We start from the raw sequence: 26943 nt of genomic DNA, 5'->3' as shown, positions 1-26943 counted from the left end.
CCCTGATAAGTAAACTGCCCTTCACAGCTTGTGTTCCTACTTTTTCCCATGAACATTCGTTTTCCTTCTTTTTCACTGGTTCCTATGTTTCTGTTGATAGTGGGGTTCAGCATTCCTCCATGCAACACAAGCCATATTTACCGCTTACGTGGCCTTTGCTACTTTTGTGCGCTTCATCCTTTTCCTCCTCATGAGTGTCACCTGAGGCCTCTTCAACCCTGCGATCAGCAGCAGCAATCTGGGCCGCGACTTGGTGAGCCAGCTTCTCAGTAGCGTCCCCTTGGGAAACCTGCAGGAATAGAGGTCAGTTAAAGCAAGTTTGTCCAGACTTAATTGGGTTCAATGCAGTTACAGTCTAGTCTTTACTGATGAAACAGCAAGCCCAACAGAAACCTTCCTGAGACTTAATAATTCAAACTCTTAAAGATGATGAAAAAAAGACCCTAAACAGATGCCGTTCAGAATAGGAGGGTTCTGTGACATCACAAAGCCAGAGTTACCCAGTCTATCCATCTTTTCCTCTATCCAACATCACATCATCAGCATTTACCATTCTTCCTAGGTGGGTAGTGCAAACCTTGCAACAACGATTTTAAAAGATTAGATCACTGGAGTCAAACCCAGCGGGTTTGATCAGATGTGTGAAAACATGTTGAGGAGGGGGCTGTTGTTCTGTATCGCAGTGGTATTTGGACCAAAGCACCTCACACCGAACATTTATTTAATACCTTAGGAAATTTTGGGAAGTTTCCAAAAAAATCAAAATAAAGTGAAAAGGCAGATCAAATCTTACTTGCAATCTCCTTTCATATAAAACTCAGAAAAAAATTGGGTTTAGGCTGCACGACTGATGTCATGTTGAGCACAGATTACACGTTGATATGAACATTTTTGCCATCTATGAAAAATTGTTCAGACCAACTAAACTCTTCCAGGTCAAAAGAAACACGTTTCGTCGCAATTCTGTTAAACGCAACATAGTCAAGTAGACTAAGTTTCAAAGATTAGGCTTGTCAAGGAGTTCTGTAGAAACTACAACAGATATTTGTAATCACACATAATTCCTTAAACTTAAAGCAGCACAATGTAACTTTCAGCTTTTGTTGAGTTTGGCGGCTCCTTTGGACAAAAGCGGTAGTGCTTTACCAGTAGTGTGGCAGGGTTCCTACCATCCACCTCCAAGTTACATGTACCATCACAATGACTCTGGAAATATTATATTAAGGTGGAAAAGTTACATTGTGCTGCTTTAAGTAGAAAACTAATAGAAAAAACATCTGCCAGAGCTGGAGTGCAGAAAACACCTGCTTTGCTGGAAAAGAAAAACTTAATAAAAGAATAATTTCAGTGGAAGGAAATAAATAAAATCCAGATTTTCCCACAGTTTTAAGTTCATGGATGTAACTACAGAAACAAACTAGTACAGTGAGATTATAAAACTGAGCTCCAACTCAGTTCACATCAGCATTTTCACTGCTCTCTCATCCTCATCCTGCCATAAAACTGCAGTCTAGAGACCGTCTTCTAAGCTAACATTATCAGGATATGAGATAATTTCCATTATGGAAGCGGAGGATCAGGTTTGATCACTCAAGCCAACCCAAGTAAACTTAATTTGTAAGAGAACAACGATGAATAATGAAACGATCCCATCTTTTGTAAACTCCTATGTTAGCTCTCAAGACTTAAGGGATGATACATTTGAAATCTCTTTTAATCAGCAGATAATCACTCCTGCAAACCATTTAACCATATCCGTGATGGACTGGTCCCTAACTTCTAACTCTTGATTTAAGATCCAACATCTTTCAGCTACACAACCACCTGGCCATTCAGGGTCAACCTGTCCCCCCCTCACACCTGCTGCTGCTGCGTGAGCCTCCCCTCACCGTCTAGAGCCTGGATTAGGAAGCAAGAACAGTACCTCAACCAGTAACACTCCTCACCGAAGCGCCCTCATAGCACACGCTCTTAGCATCCTTCAGACACAAGCTTCACACACTCAACACACACACAGCCACTTGTTGATAGCGGCCGTGTGCCACAGCAGCTGCGACCTTTGTGTCTTTATGCGTGTTGTGACCTGCTGAGCACCATGCAAAACAGAAAAACCTTTCAATTGTTTGGACTCTGTGCTGTTCGAGCACACTGAAGCCTGCCAGAGAGAAATCTAGCAACGTTTAGATGTGGAAGGGCCTTTGCTGATGCTATTGTTGTCGCCCGCAGGGCTGGATGTTAAATGTACCGAGGGCAACATTGTTTGCGTAGCTGACCCTGCTCCCCCCCCGCTCCCTCCTCCCTGTGGCTCATGTCTCTTCCATTATCCTCATCCGAGTCGCCCAATCCAGGCTTCTTACTGTCTTTAAGTGTTCTTGAAGGTGCGTCTTCAATTTAAACTATGATGACATCTTCTCTGATATGAAGATCAGCTGCCATTTTCAAATTCTCTCCAGTCAAGGATCAATGACAGTGGCTTTGACCTTTCTCTGACCTTGTCTCAATCACTTACACTTTACTTTTATTTTAAAAATTACTGAATTTATACTGTGTTTTTCATTTGCTTTGTCCTGCTTTTCTGCATTCCTTTTGTCTTGTCTCCCTCTTCTGACAATCCGTATAATAAAAGCAGCCTGTGCCTTACCTTCTTCCGCTCGTCAATTCAAAACTATTCCTCATGAATCACAAATTCTGCACAAATACTGCATTAAAAAAAAAAAAAGTTGTCTCTTGCCCTGCAGTTGTTTCTTCCTCTGCTCATCCATATCACCTCCTCTTCCTCCCACACAGCATTTTTGTGTTAGGTTACTGACCGGTGGCCAACATCCTTGGAGTCAGAGGAACCATATGGCTTTGACATTCTCCTCGTCAGTCCCCCGTAGCAGCTAGTAAGAGGAGTTCACTCTTAATGTCTGAGTCACTTAACAATCTGGCAGACCACCATCAGCCACGTGACACACACCCCCTTCTGTGTGTTTCAACGCGAGAAGAATCATTCATCCCAAAATGTAGTAATCCAAGAGAGAATTTTATTTTTACAAACACTACCGCACATCAGAGAATAGAGGTACTACTAAGTTGCTTTAAATTTTAAACAGGTAAAAGTACCAAAACAAAAAACAAAAAAAAGCACTTGCCTCAAATTCATCAGGAGTCCAAGTTCTCACTGTGAGGCTCTGAAATGCATCAAGTTTAAACGCTAGCAGTTTAAAGGAGGAACTTGGAGTACCAGTCGATGTTATCCAAATCCAAACTTCCCAGTACCTCCACTCCTTTCCTCAGTACACAACTTAGCAGTACTCCCTACCTCTGCACAAGGAACACAACAGAAAGAAGTCCTTACCAATTGACCCCACACATTTGTTAGGTTATGCCCCCGGCGTCCCTGCAGAGGCACATATATGATCCCCACTGCACTTTTTTCCTCGCACGCTAGAAGGTTCAGCCAGGATGCAAAAACAAATCTGCTAAATAATAGGAGGCCATGAACTGGCAGGGTGGGGAGAGAAAAGGCGGGTCCAGGCCTATTAAAGACAGAGGTCCACTCAGCACTTCTGACAGCAACAGAGGGTGATCCCAGGACAAACAGCCAATCAGAGAGCTACATGTATGTATGTATGTATGTATGTATGTATGTATGTATGTATGTATGTATGTATGTATGTATGTATGTATGTATGTATGTATGTATGTATGTATGTATGTATGTATGTATGTATGTATGTATGTATGTATGTATGTATGTATGTATGTATGTATGTATGTATGTATGTATGTATGTATGTATGTATGTATGTATGTATGTATGTATGTATGTATGTATGTATGTATGTATGTATGTATGTATGTATGTATGTATGATTTGTTTGTTTGTGTCTGTGTGTGTGTGTAAAACCCTTCATCCAACTATGCCACCAATTTTATCATTTTATGATAAAATCTAATAGCCTTGGCAACTTTTTTACATAGTCTACAACACCTATTTCACTACAGATATACAGCTTGTTGCCTGACGCAGTTGACACTGCAGGTTATGCCGTGCGTGTCGGCATATACCAGTAGTTGTTTGTCTCAACAGGATATGATGATGTACTCGTTGACACTGTACATTTGTCTATAAGCAGTTCTGAAGCACCAGGAAAGGTCCAATGAATGTAAAAGGTGTGCTTACCTTGTTCAAATGGCATCCTGATGTTGGAATGAGGAAATGTATATGTAAATATGATGAGGGCGGGGTAAAAGGATGAGAATAGACCCACCCAGGATCAAAAATGATTCATACTGGAATCTGAGAGTGGACTACAGAGGCCTGTGAGAACCAGAGCAAGGGACAAAAAGCAGTGGTCAACACTGTGGACACTGTGCTCTGCCAGTATTGACAACCAGAAACCCCATGACTTAATCCAACATCAAGAGGACATCATTTATAATGTAAGACTCTGTGAGTCTATCTGCTTAGGAGAAACTATGACCCACTGCTGTCCTGCACTTATTTTGGCAACATAAATGAGCTTGAATGGTGTCAAAGAGAGGCAACATCACAGTCACAAACTCCAAACAAAAGCAACATAACGGATGTTCAGAATAGTTAAGATCTACATTATTAGTCCCCCTTCATGTAATCAAACAAAACCATCAACATTTTGATAAAAACAAAGGTGTTTCACATTTATTTTGCTTCCAAAAGAACAAAGATACAACTCTATTAACAGAAATTGAGAAATTTCATTGATCTTTTCAATTGAAAAAAGAAAGATAATATAATTAGAGGAGCAACTGGGACTATTACCATCCAAACTGGGAGTGTGGCAGGCTTCTGGGACAAGATCACAGATGTTTGTGAAGCGTCTAGAGATAACATTTGTCATGATTTGGCACTACATAAGTAAAACTGAATTGAAATGAACTGATTTGAATTGAATTGAATTGAATTGAATTGAATTGAATTGAATTGAATTGAATTGAATTGAATTGAATTGAATTGAATTAAACTGAACTGAATTGAACATCTATTCAGAAGAGCACAGTGTGGAAACACTGAAGATGAGTCGCATCCCATAAGACTCCATATTTTTAGAGCCATATATTTTATTTTCCATCCATCCATCCATCCATCCATCCATCCATCCATCCATCCATCCATCCATCCATCCATCCATCCATCCATCCATCCATCCATTTTCATTACCCGCCTATTCCTCTGCAGGGTCATGGGATTTCATTTAAATGACATTAAAAAAGTAGTATAAAATGCTGTATGTCAGTGTCTCTTCCGAAGATAAAACCTAAACAGATCTATTTAGGCAGCTAAATGGTCTGTGGTCTGTAGAGGGCGCTGTCACATCAGGATTAGATGGAGGTGCAGACATGCAGGATGCAGAGGAGATGCAGGGGAAGGCTGTAAAGGCATGTTTTGTCTCAGACTGAGAGGATAGCCCTGCTGTTTGTTCCCTGCCGCAGAGATCAACCTGGAAGAGTGGAGGAGGTGGGAGGTGGGAGGTGGGAGGTGGGGCTAACACTGCAATGCAGATCGTCAGTGGAAGGAGGGAAGGAGGGAGGAGGGAGGAAACTGAGAGCGGGAAGCTGCCAGCTCTGCAGAAAACCACTGGGGAGCTTTCAGGGATTCCCTGATGATTTGGAAAAGATCCAGAAGTAGGAGACGCAGCAAGAGAAGTTGGGCTGATTGGAAAACGTGAGACACGATGGTGATGTAAAATTAGGATTAAACATGGATTTGACATGATTTAATAAAGACAGGTGAGCTAAGTGTTTTTGACATTGTAAGTGAACACACACAATCAGAACTCATTACCAGCTAACATGCAGGTAATCGTTGCTATGCTGTCATTTATCCATCAGCTGCCTGAACTGAACAAATATGACCCTGTGACCCTGCGAAGGATAAAGCGGGTATAGAAAATGGATGGATGTATATATATATATATATATATATATATATATATATATATATATATATATATACACACATATTAATAGTGTTAATGGGCCGTGGGGGTCCATGTCCGTTAAAAGACATTTCTGACCAGCAGAAACCTCATGAATTGTCGCTGAGATATTGTTCCATTTCCAAAAGACACTTCTAGCCAAATTCAGCCAAAAGTCCCTCATGTGTTTCAGCTGCCAACTTTCTGAGGATGAACCGCTGGAGACTCACTGGAGACTCACTGGAGACTGCAGAATGCTCTATGGATGAACAAGTCGTAGTAATGGTGGAGAGAACGTTTCTAAGTCAGTAGATAGAGTGTTTGGTTGTGATAAAATTATCTTTGAATATTTAAAAATATTCAAAGAATTTAAAATGTAAAAAAGCTTATTTTTGTGTTATGGGTGGGTTTATATGTTTATCAAGAAAGAATTGGACAAAAGCATCTTCTTCTTGGGCACAGGGACCAGGCATGAGGTTTTCCCCTGCTCAGGAACAACCATCTGGCTCTGGCTCAGGTTTACGATGCGCTGGCAGATCCCACACAGCTGAGCAGCACATCCCTACAGCCCTCCGGGCCCCACGCCAGCGACGGTGACAAAACTCTCTCATATCAAAAGTCCTTTCTTGTTAAAAATGATGGTGATGGGAGAGGAAGGAGAGAGCCCTGCTGGTGGAGGGGGGCGGGAGAGTCTAGAAATACTATTGCATAGTGCAGCCGTCTCACAGCTAGAAGGTCCTAGGTTTGATTCCCGCCGGGGATGCTGTGGGCGCTGAAGTGCGTGTTAGTTCCCCCATGACTTCAGTGCCCACACCCTGGGTGGGGTTGGTGAAAGGGCCTTTCTGTGTGGAGTTTGCATGTTCTCCCCGACCCGTGTTTCCCTTGGGTAGCTAATGTGAGCTACCCTCCCAAAAACATGCAGCAGTCCTGGGCTCTACTGCCCCCTCTGGCCAACCGGGGAGCCAGATGGGGTGGGGAGGATGAGGTGCTTGTTGGTGCACTCATAGGTCGAGGTCTTCCTGTTAAAAAGGAGCCTTTCAATAATTTATCAATATTATTGGGGGGGGGCTCGCAGGCGGTAGGTTGCCTCCCTCCTACTTCTCCCCTCTGTGGGGTTGCCGGTGGCCTGGGTTCCGGGCTCTTCCGTGTCGGCCTCTGGTCTCGCGGGTGGCGGGGTTGCTCCCCCCCCTCCCCCACTATAGATACACTTCAGGTGGAGCTTTGTTTGGTTTATTACACACACACACACACACACACACACACACACACACACACACACACACACACACACACACACACACACACACACACACACACACACACATATAGCCACTCAGTCACATACATATACACAAACATACAGCCACACAAACATACACACACACACACACACACACAAACACACATATACACACACACACACATACACACACACACACACACACACGCATGATCATATACATACACGCATACACACACATAGACATACACACTGGCTTGTTCACCTGCATGCTTGCTTTGTAGTTTTTGGGGTTAGGTAGCGGTAGCGGTAGCTTAGCTCAGACTGCGATCAGATCTCAAGATTTGGGTCGATTGCCATGTTTTGGTCGGCTCCGTGCCGGTTTCGTACTTTGTTTGTGGTTTTTTTTGTTGCAGATTTCCAGTGCTTGACGTGTGTTTCCGTGTGTTCCTGCTTCCTGGATTGGCAGTGGATGTCGTCACCCCCCCCCCCCCCCCCACCCCCCCACCCAAAAAAAACAAAAAAAACACTGGGTTTGTATGTGTATATTTATGTATGTGTATGCATATGTATGCGTATATATATGTATATATATTAAATATAGTAATAATGCACATATATATACCTTTGGATTCTAGCGTCATGGTATCAATCATTAATGCAGTGCAGACAAGGTAAAAAAAAAAAAAAAAAAAAAAGGAGCCTTTCCTTTCAATCGTCACCCAGTGCTTGCTCAGGACGGGGGACTGTTCTGAAAAAAAGTTTTGATGCCATCTGTTGGTTTCCTTAAGCCGGGCAGACACTGTGCGATTGTCGGCTCGTTTTGAACCCATTTTCCAGTCGTGCGACTATTTTTTGGACCGGGCCGGATTTCGACCCAATCGTTGGTCGTGCCTCGTGGGGTAACAAGAGATTAACACCTCATAATGAGAGACTATCACCTCACGACGAGAGATTAACAGCTCACGACGAGCTCCCGATCACGAATTGTGAGCTCGCAAGAAAATCAAACTTGTTTGAAATCCTGGTCGCTCCTCGTGAAAGAATCACACAGTTGAAGCAGTGCTGCGACCCGATTTGCCTCATCCTTTCACAGAGAGCATGCGCAATCTCTAATGATCTGTCACGTCAAAAACTATTATTTGTAGTTTAAAGTGTTGCAAATTCACATTACAAATCATGTTTTACATGTAATAGCAGAAAATAAAGACCGCATTTCCCACGTCTGCCCAGCCAATTCCTTGTCCAATCACGACATTGTCTAATCTTTTTTCATTTATCGCCACACAGAATGGCACAAATTGCTAAAGGCTGATTTATGGTTCCGCGTTGCACCAACGCAGAGCCTACGGCGTAGGGTACGCCGTCGATTTAATTAAAGACCCTGACACACCAAGCCGATATTCGGCCGTCGGGCCGTCGATGAGCGTCGGTGCGTCTGTCGGCATAGTTTCCCCGGTGTGTCCCGCACGTCGCCACAGGTCGGCCTCCCGTCGGCAGCTTTTCAGCCGATTCGACATGTCGAATCGGCGTTGGGACGTCGGTCAACAGCTCACTCTGTGATTGGCTGTTCCCAGAATTTCCCAGAATGCTTTTCGTCGTCATTTGCGGACTGAATCATGTTCTGGATCTCTGGAAAGCGTCTAGAGACAACATCGACGTTTTTTTCAAACCTGAGATAGCCAGAATAAAGGCTGACGCGGCGCGCGCCGTACGCCGTACCCTACGCCGTAGGCTCTGCGTCGATTTAACGCAGAACCATAAATCAGCTCCCGAGCCGGCAGGCAGAAGTCCCGAAATTTTTGGAGCAAATTTCTTAACAGACGTAGCTACAACTGTTATTTCATCTATTAAACCAACATTTATCTTCCTAAATGATTTATTTCAGCCAGCAGTAATTCTCCACAGAGCTGCAGGTTTGTCCCCGGGACGACGGCAGGTTGACCTGGCGATCATATCTGTACGTGAGCTGCTGCTGCTGCTGCTGCTGTGCCACCGGCTCGGCAGCTTTTCTCCGAAAACATCGGAGCAAATTGAAACGCAGACTGCGCAGAACGTATGTGCTAGTCGGCCGTAGGATTATGAACGTATAGTGTGAGCAGACGGAGCATCAGAGCATTGGGTCGTACAGTGTGAGACCATTACTCGTGGGCTGCGAACTTTTGAACTCAGAGATCTAGTCGTGCAGTTTGAGATGGGGCTGAATCAAACCATTTAAAATATCGCACAGTGTATGTCCAGCTTTAGCGATGCAATAATTATTATTTTATTGGCTTTGTATTCATTGAACTACATAGGAACAAGTTGAACGGTATTGTTGGAGTGCTTTGACAGGACATTTGTCAGAATTTGGTGCTATTATTTAAATAGCACCAGAGTTGAAGTGAATTATTCATTGCATATTGTATTTATTGTGTTGCATGTTGCATGAGTCTACTGTCTTGTAGCCGTCCTGCTTCTATAGGTTTTCCCGGATAGCAAACAGGTTTCCCCCTGAAAATTTCACATACTAGCAGACATTTCTTTCTACACGTTTTCACATCATTTGTTTTTTTTCTGCGACTTCAAATTAATTTCACATATACAAGTTCATATTTTTGTTCTCGTATCCTATTCCACAAACGTACATTTATTCTATAAGCCTGTGCATTTCAAAAAACATCTATACATTTTCCTTCATACCTGAAAGTCAATTGTACAAAGCTTTATGAGGGATTTCAGGAATGTTTGCCCCATAGAGGCGATGGGTGGAGTCAAGTCACGTGTGACTCCGTCCCTAAAACAGAGCGCTGTCATTGTTGAATCAAGAACATAACAGAAGAACCAGAAAGATACAAGAATAAAATATAAAATAGTTTATTGCTGATATCTAATGTGATTTATTTTGTAAATAAACGTTGTGCTGATACAGTTTGTTTTCCTGGCAAGTGAAAAACAGAAACTCTAACATTGTGTATTTGTAATCCCAACAAGTCTTTTCTCACTCTGCTCGTCCATGTGGTGAACTACCAAAACAGTGCATACATGATACCGACAAAGACATCCCATTTTAAAACCCAGGGGCTCTTCATGCACAGCCGGCACTCAAATGTACAGATGAGCAGCAGAAGGAGAGAGAAGACATCAGAGAAGCGTACGCAGCTAAACAGCCAGCATGGTTGCAGTGTTGCTTGTAGAAGAGGACGTGTTAGACACCAGCATCATGCAGGTATGACAGGTAACCAAGGTGCAGCAGAGCTGATGTCACAGTGATCGTGGAATAGCGCGAGTTACATAAACAATCACAGACAACCTGTGTCTCATTCATGACAACAATTGGATATAATCACACCTACCCACGATACATGTGTCACCAAAGTCAAGACAATCATACATATTTTAGACATTTTAGGTGAATCATTTATTTTAAATCACAGGTTATACTTCCTCTGATTGTAACAAAGCATCACATGCCAGTAAGGTATTTCAGTTTTTAGTTTTCAGTATTTATTCATCTTCTTAAAACTATGATCAGGCAGATTACAATTAAAAGCTGTGAAAAAATAAGTATAGTAACACAAAATAAATTCCTTATTATCACCCTGGTTTGCCTACAATCTGCATTGGCTTTAAATAAATATATGGGTCATGGTCATGAAGATTTATGTGGTACATGCAGGTCAGTTTCAGTGCAGACTTTTAGGATGTCTCATTTTCCCTTTTAATGACTTCTCTTTTCTTTTTTTAACCTTTAAGTCACCTCTGATTTAAGCAGTTATAATAAGTGATGGTTACTCATGATCATCAGCAGTCCTTCGTCACGACAGCAAAAGTAAAACACATGCAAGAACACAGATTAAAGAGACTTTAGGGATGATTCAAAAACAGAAAAGAATACTGAAAATATCTGTGTACAAACATCTACTCCGGTGGCTCTAGTCATCTTCTTAGATTAAATATGACCATGTTATATTTTAGCTGTCTCTCATGGGACCATTGACACGATGATCACCCTTGAATGTATTCCGCATCACTTTTTTTTTTACATAGAATGTGCCATGTTTGCCCAAAGGTGTGCTGACCCTGACTGTTTTATTTTCATATTCATATTTCAGAGATAATGATGATATTTATTTTTGGTCACAGTGAACTCCCGTTATCCTGGTGAAAAAAAAACAAACAAAAAACATCTGAGGTTTTAAGGTGGAAGTCGTGTCTCACCAACGCATACGAGCTTGAGTTGATGAAACAAATACAGTGAAAAGAACAAGAGGAAACGTCAAACTTACCATCCGTCACGTAGCTTATTTTATAGGGCGGTGAGCAGATCACTGCTGATGACAGATATTTCAATTTGAAGTTGCTAAAGCGCGACCATTGCAAGAGACAGACTCAACTTCAGAAAAATCTGAAGTTCTTGTTTTAACTTAACGATTTACACATTCATTCAGGATATAAAAACACTATAGAAAAATTGTAAAGAAACATGATTCTAATTTAAAGTCTGATCACTCAGCTCGCCTTTCAAAGCTTTGGACTGAAAGCTTGCTTTACATTGACTGGCATGTTCAGCATCATCCTTGATAGTTGATGCTAATCAGAACCAATCCCTGATATCATGTGATGTGATATGATGTTAAGCAGAGGCTCGGCGATGCTGCCAAACCTCTATCTTGAGCTTGAGAGGGACAAATGCCTTCATCATTCCATTAAAAAGCTTCGATACCTGAAGTTTCTACACAGCTAAACCGTCTTTGTGAATTTATCTTCAAAAGAATAAAGCCCTCAAAGAAACCCTAATAAATAACTCTCAATCATTACAGTGGCAAAGTTCTGTTAAAAAAACAACGTTAAAGCCATCAGTTATTGCCAATACAATGTGGAGATCTCAAGTTCCTCAGAATCTCCCAGGAAGAAAAGGTGCCATCATGACTGTCTTTTAGCGCAAAAAAAGCTTTATATTTCATTTATGCTTATTTCAGTTTCTGCCTGTAACATTTCAAACAGCAGAGAACGACAAATGTCAAAAGTGCCATTGTTGCCTGTGGAGAGACTGGATGATTCAACTCTCACTCCCTCCGACTCGGTCCAAGTCCCGTTTAAGAGAGACTATCCTTATCAGAGTCAGGAGACGGAGGCCGAGAGGCCTCAAAAAAGGAGCCGGATGACTTCCTGGATTTCAGCAGCTGAAGAAGTTCTGCTAGTTGACTCTCCAGTACTGCCATGCGGCTGTTCAGAGATTTGATGTCTCCTCTTAATTCCTGTTTCAGCTCAAGGAAAGACGCTTGCAGGCTCTGCTCCGGTATCGGACAAAAGACCTTCTTTTCCTCGGACTGGACTGGACTCCGCTCCTGCGGTGTTCTGGCCTCACCAACACTGTCCAGGCGGAGGTCACTCTTTGTGATGCCGCTATCGCAGGAGTCCGTTTTCTTGAGGGACATTTGATCATGAGACTTAGTTCTATCAGGCAGTGTTTCCATGGACTCTGCCTTGGAGACGCTGCTCCACGAGTCAGCTTTAACCACCGCCTGCTTGAACCGTCCCCAGCCTTTACCCTTGGGTGTTTCTGCCGATTTACAGCAAGCCACGCTGCCGTTTTGGGTCACAGTAGAGTGGAGCAAGACCCGGCTGGAGGTCCTGGATGAAGGGGAGACGGCAGATGTGGAGGGGGTGGTGGGGGTGTCTGGGCTCTCAGTCACCATGACGATACTCGTGGAGGCAAGGATTTGTGGCGCTCTGGGTTCCACGTGGCCGGCACCTTTCTCCACATCACTTGCACCCGTACAGACACGTTCTGCAGCGAGCCGGGCTTCCCTCTGCTGCCGGAAACGCTGGAAGAGCCGCCGGACCGGGTGGTCCGGGGGGAGGTTCAGGGGAGCCTCGTCTTTCCTCTTCAGCTTCTCCTCCTCCTCCCGTTTTACATCGCTGATCTTGCGGAAGACAATCTGTTAAAAAACAGCAACATTGTCAAACACGGGCGATGCTTCACTCAGTAAAACACATCACAGTCGTGCAGCTTTAACTGTAAAGGACCTCCTGGGTAATCATGAGCGTTCACATTTTTCATTCTGTCATATCAGTGCTTTAGTGTACTACAGTACATTAAACAGCAAATTACTGCCTAAAGTTGGTGCTCTTCAGTAGGTGCTGCAGGATGTTCAGAACCATTTCAGTCCATCACCAGTTTTTTGCTGCTTGTTCACGTTACTATTTTTGTTTCTGTGCATCTGTACAACTCAGTCACCAGTGAGCTCAGTTGCGCAAGCCTTTGATTTCAGTGAGTAAGCATTGGGGATACTGCGCTCCAGCGACGCCTCTCTGATCACGCAGCACGAATGATGAATCTTTACCAAGGTTTTATATGAAAACATTTACAGCAGTTTACATAATGTGACCTTATAATAATGTACATCCTTGTAAAGGACGAAACCCTTCTGAACGTTGTCAGGTTAAGAATGCATTTGTTCTTTTAAACAATAAAATATATGGTGGGGCACTGTCTTCCTTCATGGTGGACAAAAGAAATGTAACCAAAGCCTGAGAACTGTTTGAGGGGGCACATGCACAATCTAATCTAATCTAATCTAGTTTTGTGTGTTGTTTATTCGGCCAAACCAGTAAATCCCTTCTTTTTTAAATTTTGTAATGATTCAAAAATTTAGGTAAATAATAAACGAGATCCTCGGACAACATAGGTGTTTTACTCAACAGTATCACTGTCACAGACGTAAATATCGGCGGTGCAACCGGTGCAGCTCCACCAGGGCCCAGACGCCGTCATGAAGGAGGGAGGAGAAAAAAAACAGCGTTTTTGTGAATGGAACTGTCCAATCATCTTAATCGGCTACCTGTGAGTCATGTTCAGTGCATGATGACAAGATGACGTGACGTGAGAAAATAAGATTTGTTTTTTACTGCAACTGAGGAAAAGGCCAGCGTCCCACCAGAGGATAACCTACGACAGTCCGTAGGGTACGTGACCTGGAGTGCACGTACTCCGGGTCTTTATCATTGGAGAGGGCGGCGATGAAAGACTCCAGTAGGTCGGCCAGGGTCTTGGCAGAATTACTATTGCAGCAACACATCATTAGGGTCAAACTAACCTGTATCACGACGGTCTAAACCCAGCTCACGTTCCTTATTAGCTATGAAACTGCATTGACCCGACCGCCGGGGGGCCAGGAGGAGACTGAGTGTGGCCAGTCACAGCGTTAGCCTGCATGGCAACAATAGCAGTGCTCTATAGTGGCTGTGCATGTGTGTGTGCATGCGGTGCTATTGTTTAGGGCAGCAGTGGGGGCATTTGCCCTGGGGCCTATCACCATCATGCTACCTGACGCCCCTGATCACTGTCACAGCTTTTACAGGAGTCACGACTACTGACGGCACTGATGGGATTTTATGAGACATCAAATCAGTGTTCAAATATAGTTCAGTACATAAAGCAGTAAGTAGATGTCTATATAGGTACAAAAAGGTATAAAACAGTTGCATATTTTGTGAATTTAAAGCATCTTAAAATGTCAGGAAGATCACAAACTATTAGTTTTGTCGTCCAGACTTTCCTTCCATCACTTCTCCGTGTCACCATGTCCAGGATGGATAGTGTATGTAGCATGTCGTTGAACATGCTTCTGCCTGCTACTCCAAAACGTGTCAACACTGAGGACATTCCTCTCTTTCATCATATGCTCCAGCGACAAACTTTTTCTGAAAGTCTTTACATGAGGATGGTTTTGAAAATGAAGTCGAAAATAATATCCATGGATATATTTTCATTAGTGTAGAGTCTCATAAAAAAAATATTTCTATTACAGTCGAACAAGCAATTTAGATAACGGAAATGTCATTGGCGGCCCCTCCAGCGTGTTGTACCACTTTGTGGATAAACCAGACACTGGCACCGAAGCAGCCTTTAAATAGTGGGCTATAAATAGTGGCTGAGATAAGGCTTTTTTAATTGGTTTTACACAACAACTTACATCACTGTACGCCCTGAGATCATAAACACTGAACTTTAAAACGGACATAACCAACAAAAGCAGTGTGAAGGAGGTGCGTTCACATGTCACTTCTTTTGTTCTGGAATGAATCATTTAAAACGTTGAGTTGTAGATAGGACCCAAATGCAGGAGAGCCGGGAGGCAGAAGTTCGAAGAATGGTGTTTAATAAAGCAAACAAAACCAAGAGCGCTGCAATGCAGGTGTGGCAGGGTGCAGGATTGGGGCGGGGTCTGCAGGGGAGAGAGGGAGTGCGAGAGAGTGATTAGACACACCTGTGTACCGTCAGCTGTTCCAGCCGCGTCACCTGTGCACCACTCCCCCGCACTCCCTCTCTCCCCTGCAGACCCCGCCCCAATCCTGCACCCTGCCACAGCAGGGTTAAACAAACAAACACGAGAGTAGAAGAAAAACCTGACAATCAAACAGTACGGACCAGCCGGGAGCGAGGGAGAGACAAGACCAGATATACAGAAGGGTCAATGAGACACAGGTGCAGACAATCAGGGCAGATGGGAAACAGGAAAGTCAAAACAGAACTGAAACACAAAGACACAGGTTTCAAAATAAAACAGGAACGGAATAACCAAACTGTGATAAAAATGTTCTTAAACTCGTAGTGTTTTTAACTACCACATTTTCCGCACTATCAGGCACTTAAAATCCTTAAATGTTCTTAAAAATTGACAGTGTACACTATAATCAAGTGCACCTCATGTATGAATTTAGTTACGCTTACTGACCTCGGACCAGTTTTATTAGGTGAGCTCAAAAACCTGTCAAAATGTTTTAGTGTGACTTTGGTAGCGACAAACCCAAAGACGAAGACGAAGCTTGATTGATGGTCGGACCGCTCACACACATTGAAGTCGGTCCTTGGTTGGATACGGGTTTCAGACAACGGTTGATAACTAATTATGCAGCGCTGGTAAGCAGCCATCGTCCAACATCTAGTCAACATTACCTTACCTTATCATATGTCAAGCTAACGTTTTAACGTAAGCCCAGTTTTCAAATCTATATCATAATCAAACTGTATAAATCACTATAAATACCACAAGCACACAGATAAGGAGTGAACTGAGCCTTTGGTGTTGGTGTTTGGTGCACTCCTGTTCTGCAGACACGTTTGGACTACATGAATGGTCAGTTCCTGTTTTATTTTGAAGCTTGTGTCTGTGTTTCAGTTCTGTTTTGACTTTCCTGGTTCCCATCTGCCCTGATGGTCTGCACCTGTGTCTCGTTAACCCGTCTGTGTATATCTTGTCTTGTCTTTCCCTTGTTCCCTGCTGGTCCATACTGTTTCATCCCTCCTGTTTCTGGTTTGGTTTTGTGCAATTTGGATTTTTTTTGGAAGTCCTGCATCTGGGTCTTATCCACCGCATTCGTGACAGAATGATGTCTAAGCGAACAGAAATCATCATCCTCAAAACAAAGCAACATGGCAGATGTTCAGAATACCTATATAGTTAAGATCAACATGATTAGATAGACAGAGTTGAATAAACTTCATTATTTAGTATATTTATTTGGGAATATTATCTTTGTACCTACAGGGGTTTACCCTTGAGGCCGTGGGTTTTTACCCAAGACATGCATGTGGGCACCGTTGGTACTTTCAGTTCTAGTTGGGCTTGACATGGACTGGTGACTTGCCAAGTGTGTATCCGACCTCTATCAGTGTGAGCTTTGTAGGTTCTTAGCCCCCACCCCAACAATATGTATTTATTATTTACATTTCAAAGTCAGCTAGATGGAAAATACTTAATTGTTTGAATCCAGTTTTTTCAACATAGTTTAAAAGCAAAAACAAGTAAAACAGTAAAAACAGGTCACACGGGTGGATGTTGTCAATGCAGCTGTTGCTCAGTGTGATGTGACCACGCTCACAGCTGTGTGACCGTGCAGAAGCAGCACTCTGTCGTCCCGGGGGTGAGTGCTGCAGTTGCAGGTCATTTCTTTTCACCAGCACCATTATTGCACAACCTAGCAGAACAGGACACGGTGGCTTCGTATCGATTTCCAGCACAGAGAGTGGACGGCACTACAAACTAGCCAAAGGAAAGAGCAGTTCATGGCCGGCATCACAGCTTGTTATAAACTGCCTTAATTCCAACTAATTGAATCTGTTGAAAATGTCCCTGTAGCCCCTTTTATTGCTGTTTTCCATTAATCTGGTTGCAACCACACGGCTGTGATTGAAAATGGACTGACCCGAACCACTTTGATTCAGTGTCTGCTAGTTGCATTTGGTATGCGCACACATTTCACTGGGCAGGACGTTTTAATTATGTTGTAACAGCTGACTGTATGCTTAAACTCTGTCAGACCCTTTCTGATGTACAGAACATTTCCTCATCCTGTTCAAAGTAAGAAAATGTAGTTATTTAAGATCTATGAAAACGCCCCTACATTAGAGGGAAAGGCTAATTTTAGCAGTTTGCCAGCTGATCCCTGTGTCATATTTAGTTACAACATTCTTAATCCAAGGGGAGAAATAAAATCAGGGCTTGGTCTGGTGGGTCATCTGTTTTGCAAAACACGGTTTAAAGACATCCCTAAGTATACTCAATGCACATTACACAGTTTTCTCTTGAATACGTTCAAAACATTGTGATCAGTTTAACTGCCAAGCTATTTGGTTAGCCGGCTCACTTCTCACTACTTAATCCAACTCCTACCACACACTGTAGTGTGTGACAAACCCAACAGTTATATCGTTTTCCAACATACACAAGGCAAGCATGTGTAAGCTGTTTTACTTACAGGTACTTACTCTTCTTTTCTGAGGTGCTTCAAACTTTTAATTGTGAGACACAAGTTCACATTGAATACAGGACTCAATGTGTGGTTTTGTCCAGTTGTGACGTGGTTTCATGAGCCTCTTCAGTCTCTGTGTTTCTGTTGGAAAGTTACGCATGTCTCTGACACGTGAAACGGTGTGTGGACGATGAAGTGAGACTGGAAAGAAGATGCGAGAGTGTGTTGACCTTTTTAGCATCACCCAGGTGTTGTTGATTTGGTATTTTGACTTTACAGAAAACAAAGGAATAGATTGTGTTTGAAGGCAGCTGTTGGTTTCACTGCTGTTTTTGTGCAGTTACCTGTAATCACACCTCAGGACACTTTCATACACTGCCGCAGCTGCATAAATGGAAGTCCTGTTTGACACCTATATATAAAGGACACTTGTAACAGCAATATTTCAGTGATAAAGGGATTTTCTTTCACAATGTGTGAACTTCTGCAGTAATAATAATAATAATAATAATAATGCAAGCAAGTGTGGGTATTATCACTGTGATATTGTAACAAGCTAATATTGTATTATCTGTTGCAGAATATTCCTTGAGTGCTCTCTTAAAAAAAGCTAACACTCACTAAAAGTTGACTTGATTTGTGTCCGTTGAACCAGGGAGGGTGATCTGTCCCACCTTTGATGGTGTTTCTCAATGTCAAACCCATTTAATAATAATCCTTCTGCACTCAACAGGATCCTGATACTTTTTTATTTTTTTTTACCATCACTTAACAGCTGGGGCCTCATCTATAAAGCTTGCTTGCGCAGAAAAAGCGCCTGAAAGTTGCGGAAGCCGCCATCTATGCAAAGCCTCGGATCTAAAAAGAAAAAACTAACCGAAAAATCTGCTTATCTTTACGGCAACTCGGACCCTCCCGTAAGAATTTACTTAAGACACGGGGAACTGGCAAGGCAGGCTGTGAGGTGGTGAAATGAAGCCAGATTCATGTCATACTCTTAATAATGTCATCACATATCACAACATATGTCAGACTTAAAATAATAAAATAATAAAATAAAATAGCGCTGATCGTGTCCCTCTGTGTGAAGCTCAGTCAGTCAGGACTCTGGTGCTGCTGGAGCTGCAGCCACGGTGACACGCGGGGAACCTCCTCACACCCACCGCTTTAGGACAGAACAAATGAGGGGCTGCGTTTAGGGAGCCCCACGGAGCCCCTAAAGGGATTCAGATTTTTTTTCATATATATGAGTTTTACGCGCGCGAAACCTTTAGGTGCGGGTGTAAGCCTAAATTAGGTTCCCGCGTTAAAACGACGCAGAGCCTACGGCGTAGGGTACGCGGCGACGCGCATCTACGCCGTAGGCTCTGCGTTGGTGTAACGCAGAACCATAAACCCGCCCTGAGCAGCTCTGAGGGGAGACGGGAGAGGAGGAGGGGGAGCGGGGGGTGAAGCGGGGCTGCGGGGCCGTTTTCGTATCGCTTTCATACAGTGTCTTGATAATTTGCAATTTAAGGCTGAGCCTACCGTTAGTTTTTAAACTGTAAAAAGTAAGGGGAAAAAAAACATGATTTTGAAAAGACAGGGGGACGTGTGTCCCCCTGTTGCGCCGGGGAACTCACGGCGTTTAGCGCAGCAACGGCGTGCTACCACTCACTCGCTTTATTTTATTGTATACTATTTATATACTTATTCTAACTTTTACTGTGACCACCAAATAATGTGGTTTTCCTGTCCTCCACATCATCTACAACATCTAGGTCTCCGTGAAAGTCAGTGTCACGGTGGCACCCTCTCATTCATCCTGACGCTTAACAGGCTTCACTGCGCATGCTCAGTAGGCTCATCCATATGCATTCATGGGCGTGTAGAGGGCGGAATATGAGGCGGATTCAGCTGCGCAGCCTTCCAGCTGGTCTGTGATTCATAAAGGAATGTTGCGTGCAAATCTGCGTGCACATGGTTTTATTGATCCGGATTTTTTTTTGCGCCCGGCATTTTCGGCTTTTGAGTGTACGTGCACTTTTAGTATGAATCCTACGCAGTCCATTTTAAATGAGGCATTTGCAGAAACAAGTGCAGGAAAAAGCAGCATGAAAAAAAGCTTCAGGAAGTTGTGGTCTAGATTAAGGTTCTTGGATGTTTGGCCTATAAATTGATGTTAGTTCAGAGTTAAACCCTAGAGGTATGTCTTTCAATTCATCTGCAGATCCTGTTTCTCCAACAAAACCAGGTGGAGCTACAGATACAAGCCTGTGATGTGTAGATAAACAACAAAGTCCTGCTGGACTTTTGGATAGTGATCTGTAATGACAAGGTTTACCTCAAAAATGTTGTTGACGTTATTGCTGTTTAGTATTCCTGTATTAACCTGAATATGTCTGAAAAAGTTAGGTCGTCCTACATTCGGCATGTAGACCATCTACACAGCAACGATGGTGCAGTGCCAAAAACCTTTATGTGCCTGTTAAAGCTCTAAACATCTGTCATAATGTTTTAAAAGGTCCAGGGGGGTTTACAGACTTAGAAAGATGATGAGGTCCTGAACATAAATGCTCAAAAGAAGGGCAAGTGAGGAAACAAATGATGAGCAATTTGATGCTATTGTTAAGATGATGGTGATAAAGGCTGTAGATAGAGAACCGGACGGTTCAATGAGACCAAGCAGACAGTTAACGCCTTGGAAGTGGCCAGCGAGTTCACCACTTCAGCTTACAGCAGGCGAATGTTACAGACTATATTTACGACATGCAACAAGTCACATCAGTGGGGGAGCTAGGATTATTTTTCTTGACACTAGTCACCTTTATTCAAACACTTTCTGTAATGTAATTGAAAAGATAAAAGCTTTGACGGTAAAACGTCTTATCGATATTACGCTTACTGTGCAAAGACAAACTCCTTTTTAACACACACAGACACGTCTCACCCAGCTCTTGTCCTCGAGTGTTGGACAGAAGCCACTGTCTTTTTAATAACTATGTTATGGAAAAACACTCATATTTGGATTGAAAAGAAAAAAAATACACCTCATTAAGACAAGATTCGGTGTTCGCAAAATGTTTATCCAAAAGGTATGTCTTGAAAAACAGGGGTCGTCTTTTAAAAGAGGGGATCTTTCATTTGAATCAATACAGTTCCTCAAGAAAAAAAATAAACGGCAAGATTTAGAGCATTGTAGAAATGCAGATAAAGAACTAAGGGAATGTTGGAGAGCTCCTGGACAACAGGAAAAATATAAAATGTTAAAATATTTACACATTATTTATACATTATTTCGTTGACAGTGAGAGAGCATCAAGATTTAAGGAATTTTAACCAGGCAATATTTTATTAAACAATCCCATCAGACCTGTAATGAAACATGGTTTTTCAAGAGAACTGTGCTTGACCTATATTTAAAACTGCAACATAATATGTAGATCATGCCTTGATAAAGGTTTGTTTTCTTCAGAAAGGACTACATATAAGGCTCAAACTGAGCAGAATGTGTTTGAACTAGAGCAGCAGTGGAAGTGTGAACACAGCGGTCTGTCATCCTCCGCCTCCTCGCTGTCAGCTTTCATGACACAGTCACACCTGCTCTGTAAAAGGACGGCGAGCTGAGAACAAAGCCACTTACAATCGCCGGCCACTTTATTAGGTACACCTGGTGTACCCATATGCATTCACTCACCACTTTATTAGATATTTGGCTTCATACATTCACTGCTTTATTCTGTATACCAGGTGTACCTGGTGGTTGTTGCGCATTCGTATCTTTACACAGATACAAAGCGTTCACTTTCACTCGATTAAATTGGTACGACACATGTAGTAAAGGATATCACTGAAGACTCGTCCGATCATGCCTACAGGCAAATGACAAGTGAGGACAAGTGGGGGGCCCTGCCAGAACTGATATACGTTTGTCTTCACAGTCATCTTTCAGTTGTTCAGCTCTTCACCTCGCTGAGAAAGGCTTTTTTTTGTGTTAATTGGAAACCATGAGTCTAAGAGAACCAAGATCACATGTGGGGTTCCTCAAGGGTCCATTCTCGGACCGCTTCTTTTCAACATCTATATGCTACCCCTAGCTCAGATTATGGAACATCACAACATTTCCTACCATACTTATGCCGATGACACACAGCTCTATATTTCAGTGTCACCACATGACTACAGTCCCCTGATCTCATTGAGTAACTGTATTCGCCAAATCAATGAGTGGATGTGCCAGAATTTTCTCCAGCTAAATGCAGAAAAGACAGAGGTGATCATTTTTGGCCCTAAAAATGAAAGGGAAAAGATCAGCGCTCGACAGCCATCTAAAGTTTATCTCTAAATCTGCCTATTACCACCTAAAAAAAATTGCTAGAATTAAGGGGATTCTGTCTAAACAAGACATGGAAAAACGTATTCATGCATTCATTTTCAGTAGGTTGGATTATTGCAATGGGATCTTTACAGGCCTTAACAAGAAATCTATCAGACAGCTGCAGCTGATCCAGAACGCTGGAGAGTCCTTACAAACACCAGGAAACTGGACCACATTACACCGGTCATGAAATCACTACACTGGCTTCCAGTGAGTCAAAGGATAGAGTTTAAAATCTTACTGCTGGTCTACAAATACCTGAATGGTCTTGGACCAAAATACATGGTTGATCTGTTAGTTCCTATGAAGCTCCCAGACCCCTGAGGTTCATCTGGATCTGGTTTGTTGTGGTTCCCAAGAACCAGAACCAAGCAAGGTGAGACAGCGTTCAGTTATTCTGCTCCTCACCGGTGGAACAAACTTCCTGTAGACCTGAGGTCTGCTCCAACTGTCAGCTCCTTCAAATCGGGCCTAAAAACATTACTGTTTACTGAAGCGTACTCCTAAATTAAATACTTACCTGCTGGACTGTACTGCCCTTATTTTTAACAGCTTGTGCTTTGTATTATTTTACTTCTTTTGTTATCATCTTATTCATAATTTTATTCAATCTTATTTGTTATTTACTGTCTAATTATGTCTTGCCGCTTTTAATGTCAATGTAAAGCACTTCGAATTACCTTGTGTTGAATTGTGCTATATAAATAAACTTGCCTTGCCTTGCCTAACCAGGTGCTGCTAGCTAGCTTTGATTTCACAAAACCTTGAAGAAACTCAAACTTAGTTTAACTGCTCTTGTTGGTGGTGTCAGTTAGTGTGTCTGTCCACAGAGCGCTATATTTGAATTTTCTTTGGGTTACAACTCGTTTGGCCATGAGCACCAAGCTCTTCTGTTGGTCCCTGTCATCAGGGATGCAGCTTCTCCTTCCACCATAAATGCCAGCATGAACTACGTCCCTTTTTACTGGGAGTGGTTCAAGCCAGGAGATGGAACTCGAGACTTGTGCGTTTTATTGCTTGGTTCGGCGCTCAACGCTGGAAATGCGGATCAAGTTAGTGGAGAAGTTGCTGGGACAGAATATTGTTGCCTGTTCTTGCCCCTAGCTCTCAGAGTCAAGGCTTTGTCCAAGTATTATAACAAGAGGCTTTTGGTTGAAGTTGCCGCATGTTGGTGAAAGGGCCTTTCTGTGTGGAGTTTGCATGTTCTCCCCGTGTTTCCTTGGGTAGCTAATGTGAGCTACACTCACAAAAACATGCAGCAGTCCTGGGCTCTACATGCCCCCTCTGGCCAGCCGGGGCGCCAGATGGGGTGGGGGGGATCTGGCCGGAATAACGTGATCCTTCCACGCGCTACGTCCGGCCAGAGAAGCCCCACCCTGTCTTTTTTCACACTGTCTGGTGAAAAGATGCGGCCTGCTCACTCCTCAGGTTAAGGAGGAGACCTGAGCTCAGTGCAGGGCCCTCTCGGGGTTGGTAGAGGGAGAGCAATGCCCAGGACTGACTTAGTTAGGAGCACTGGGTGATGAAAAATGGGAAAAAAAATAAGAAGTTGCCGAATGTAGTTGGGCTGACCACATGGATTATGTTGAGGGGTTAACGAAGACTGAGTGGGAGAGCTTTGAGGCTGCTGTGCAGCTCCAGTTCCAGCTAGACGCTCAGCAGGAGGAGGATGTCCTGGACCTAGGCTTTGATATGAATGGTGGGTCAGCAGGACACATCCTCACACTATTTTGTTGTGTAACTGAAAAACTGGAAGTACAGTGGCCCTTTCCGCCTCCTGCTCAGAAACCCTTATGGTTTGCTAACTTCATCGTATGTCGTCTACCCGCATCATGGTGCCCGGCTGTAGACAGTACTGGGACTTGAATGGTGGTGCGACCACCTCCCTTGAAGACAACAGTAGTGTGTGCAGGTTTGGGTTTCCAGGCAATGGAGCTGCAAACTCCTGCCCAGGCTCCTCACCAGTTGGTCTGGAGCAGAGGCCTACCTCCTGGCCTCCACAGACACCCAAAACCATTGAAGAAGGGTCAGTTCTCCTAGCTGTAGCACTGAGCAAGGAGGGGCTCCAACAGCAGGGAGACACGGCTGGCTCTCATCTGAAGCAGCACACAAAGTGCTGTCATTGCTCTGTTCAGGGACCCAATCCAAACTCATGGTTCCCTAAGACAGTCTCCCAAGCACAATTCTCCAAACACCAAATGCGTGAATGTTTTTTCGAAATGTTCCAAAACGTTCAATAAAGCAGGCACTTTGTTTTGAAATGAAACGAAGATGAAATAATGCGTGCCGAGTAGAGCAAAGCAGTTGTTTAATGCTGTCCTCCTCCAGTGCAGCAGCATCTCACTGAAAGTGCTGCAGGTCAGCCGCCTGGTAGCCTGTCTCCCTCAGTGGTGCGCATGCACACCCACACCATGGGCAGAAAAAAACAGGATTCAAAAACAATTCTGGCTCAGACCCAACGTCTCTCAGTTGTAAAGACGGTTGTAAGAGCAGGAAAGTCCTGATTTTTCAGGACGTGACATCCCATTCTACATGTGTTGTACCTTGTTCCTGCCTTTCGGTGAACACAATTTCCAGACATAACATTTCAATTTCAGCACCAGGTTGCAACACAGTCGCAGATATATATTTTCTTGCCTTGCTTTATCCTATTGGTCAGATTTATGGAACATTTGGCGTAGCTAAATGCTAAACCTGGACACCAGGACACACAAATAGTACAGAACATGCTTATTTTTAAAAAAATATAGAAAAAACTGATCTGAATTTATGATTCAAAATTGGACTCACCCTCTTCCTCAGGTTGTATGTAAGCACCAGGTTTCTGGAATAATGGTTAGCAAAGTTGGAGTAGAACTCGAGGACTTTCTGCAGAGCGTCACGTTTGATGACGTGGAGGTCACAGTAAGTCAATGCTCTGACATTCGCACAGGACTGAGCCAACGTCATCTCCTTCCAGAACACATCCCCAAACACATCCCCTTTACCTGGGGGATAAGCACACATGCAGAGTCACTGGGATCCAATTTCATTGACAAGTGAAACTCATGAAATGTCATTTGACTGAAATAAAGGCATCAGGCACATCAACTTTGACTGGGAAGGAGCAAAGAAATAGGTCTACGTACAGTTCTTTTAGATTGTGCCAGTAACAGCAGCGTTACACATATTAAATAACAATAATAGAAAGCGTAGTGGCTACGAAAAAAACAGAAGTTTGTCTTGTTTTTTTTCTTTTGGGAGAAAGAGACTGGCCATGTTTCTCCACGAGCAGAAACGGCTTTAAATTGGTAAACTGACTCTGCCAAATTGACCAATTTACCAAGTTTTACTTATTAACACATGGTGGATCAACTTATACTTGTACTACCCAGATGGAGGGCGGCCTGTGTAGGGTGTACCCCCTCTCATACCGGGTGACAGCTGAACAGGTTTCAGTCTGTCCCAACAGGATGAACGAGGGACAGAAGATTGCTGAATATATCAAATCAATATTATATAATGGTAATACTACTTTTCAAAACAAAATATCTGTCCAGGGAATTAATGGGGGAATAAAAGAGGCTTCACTTGACTTATTTATAGTTATTTAGTAACTTAATTACTATTCATTATTCATTATTCATAGTTCATTATTGTTAATGGATTGATCAAAAGTCGAATCGTTACATATTAATGTTCCAAGTTGTTATTGATCTCAAACAGTAGTGTTATTGTACGGTTCACTGTTTGCTCAACAAAATCCAATGACATTTCAGTGACATCTTACCATGATACTGATAGAAACCATTCAACGGGATTCACACAGTGACAGTTTTGCAAAGCTTTTCCTGTTGACCCTCATCGAAGACTCAATCAGAGCGAAACCAAATATGTTTCATTCTTTTGCTATTGTTTCCGACATTACACTTTATTGGTGAAAAGACAAAGTTGAACGCAGTGTTGCTGTTTTATCACAATTGTGCAACAATTTAAAGACTGAACATCTCTGAACAGAGTCATCTGGGGACAACTGTCAAGTCCTGTCAACATGTGCTCAGCCTTGAGGACAGATTTTCACAGAATAAAAAAAAGATTCTCACAGCTGATGTCATAACTTTAGTTACTCACGGTGTCTCAAACAACGGAGCATCGGTGTAGTCAGCGATCTGTTCAAAAATTCGTTTGTGTTTGAATATGGTTGTTTTTCATTCATCTCTTCACTTTTCCTCTTATTTTGTATATTTCAACCGTTCTGTTGTTTTAGGTCATTCAGTCCATTTCCAAACGGAGCAATAAAATCAGTCCGCACTGCCTTTTAAATGTTATTATTATTATTTGGATAAGTTCATAGTGAGAGTTGGACTCTGTCAGGATTGCCCTTTGTGGCCGATTCTGTTTATAACTGCTATGGACATCATTTCTAGGTGCAGCTAACATGCTTTTTGCTGATGATGTGGTCTTTTGTTGTCATAGCTCTCACTGGAGGGGTCTCCAGCCCGGTGTTCGCTGGGGGTAAGAATCAGCACTTCTAAATTTGAGTCTATGGTTCTCAGTCTGAAGGGGAGACATGTACTCTCTGGTTGGGGAATGAGGTGTTACGTCACGTAGAGTAGTTTAGCTAATTTGTAGTTTACATGTTGGAAAAGAATGAAGCGAGTGATTGACGGATGAATCAGTTCAGT

General features: G+C 42.9%; 1 protein-coding gene across 2 annotated transcripts in view; it reads right to left on the bottom strand.

Annotated features, from left to right (window-relative positions):
* Positions 1-10047: 10047 nt before the first annotated feature.
* kcnh1b (potassium voltage-gated channel, subfamily H (eag-related), member 1b) overlaps positions 10048-26943 on the bottom strand; it is an 83119-nt gene continuing 66223 nt past the window's right edge. For both annotated transcript variants that reach the window (XM_061726086.1, XM_061726093.1), the window contains 2 exons: positions 25070-25266; positions 10048-13106 (listed from right to left, as the gene is read on the bottom strand). In XM_061726086.1, the coding sequence (XP_061582070.1) occupies positions 12261-13106; positions 25070-25266 (1043 nt within the window). In that variant the 3' untranslated portion in view covers positions 10048-12260. The remainder of the gene's footprint in view (positions 13107-25069; positions 25267-26943) is intronic.

This window comes from Cololabis saira, chromosome 1 (assembly GCF_033807715.1).
Source record: "Cololabis saira isolate AMF1-May2022 chromosome 1, fColSai1.1, whole genome shotgun sequence".
Lineage (NCBI taxonomy): Eukaryota > Metazoa > Chordata > Actinopteri > Beloniformes > Belonidae > Cololabis > Cololabis saira.
The sequence above is the reverse complement of the archived record's forward strand: the minus strand, read 5'-3'. Positions and strand labels throughout refer to the sequence as shown.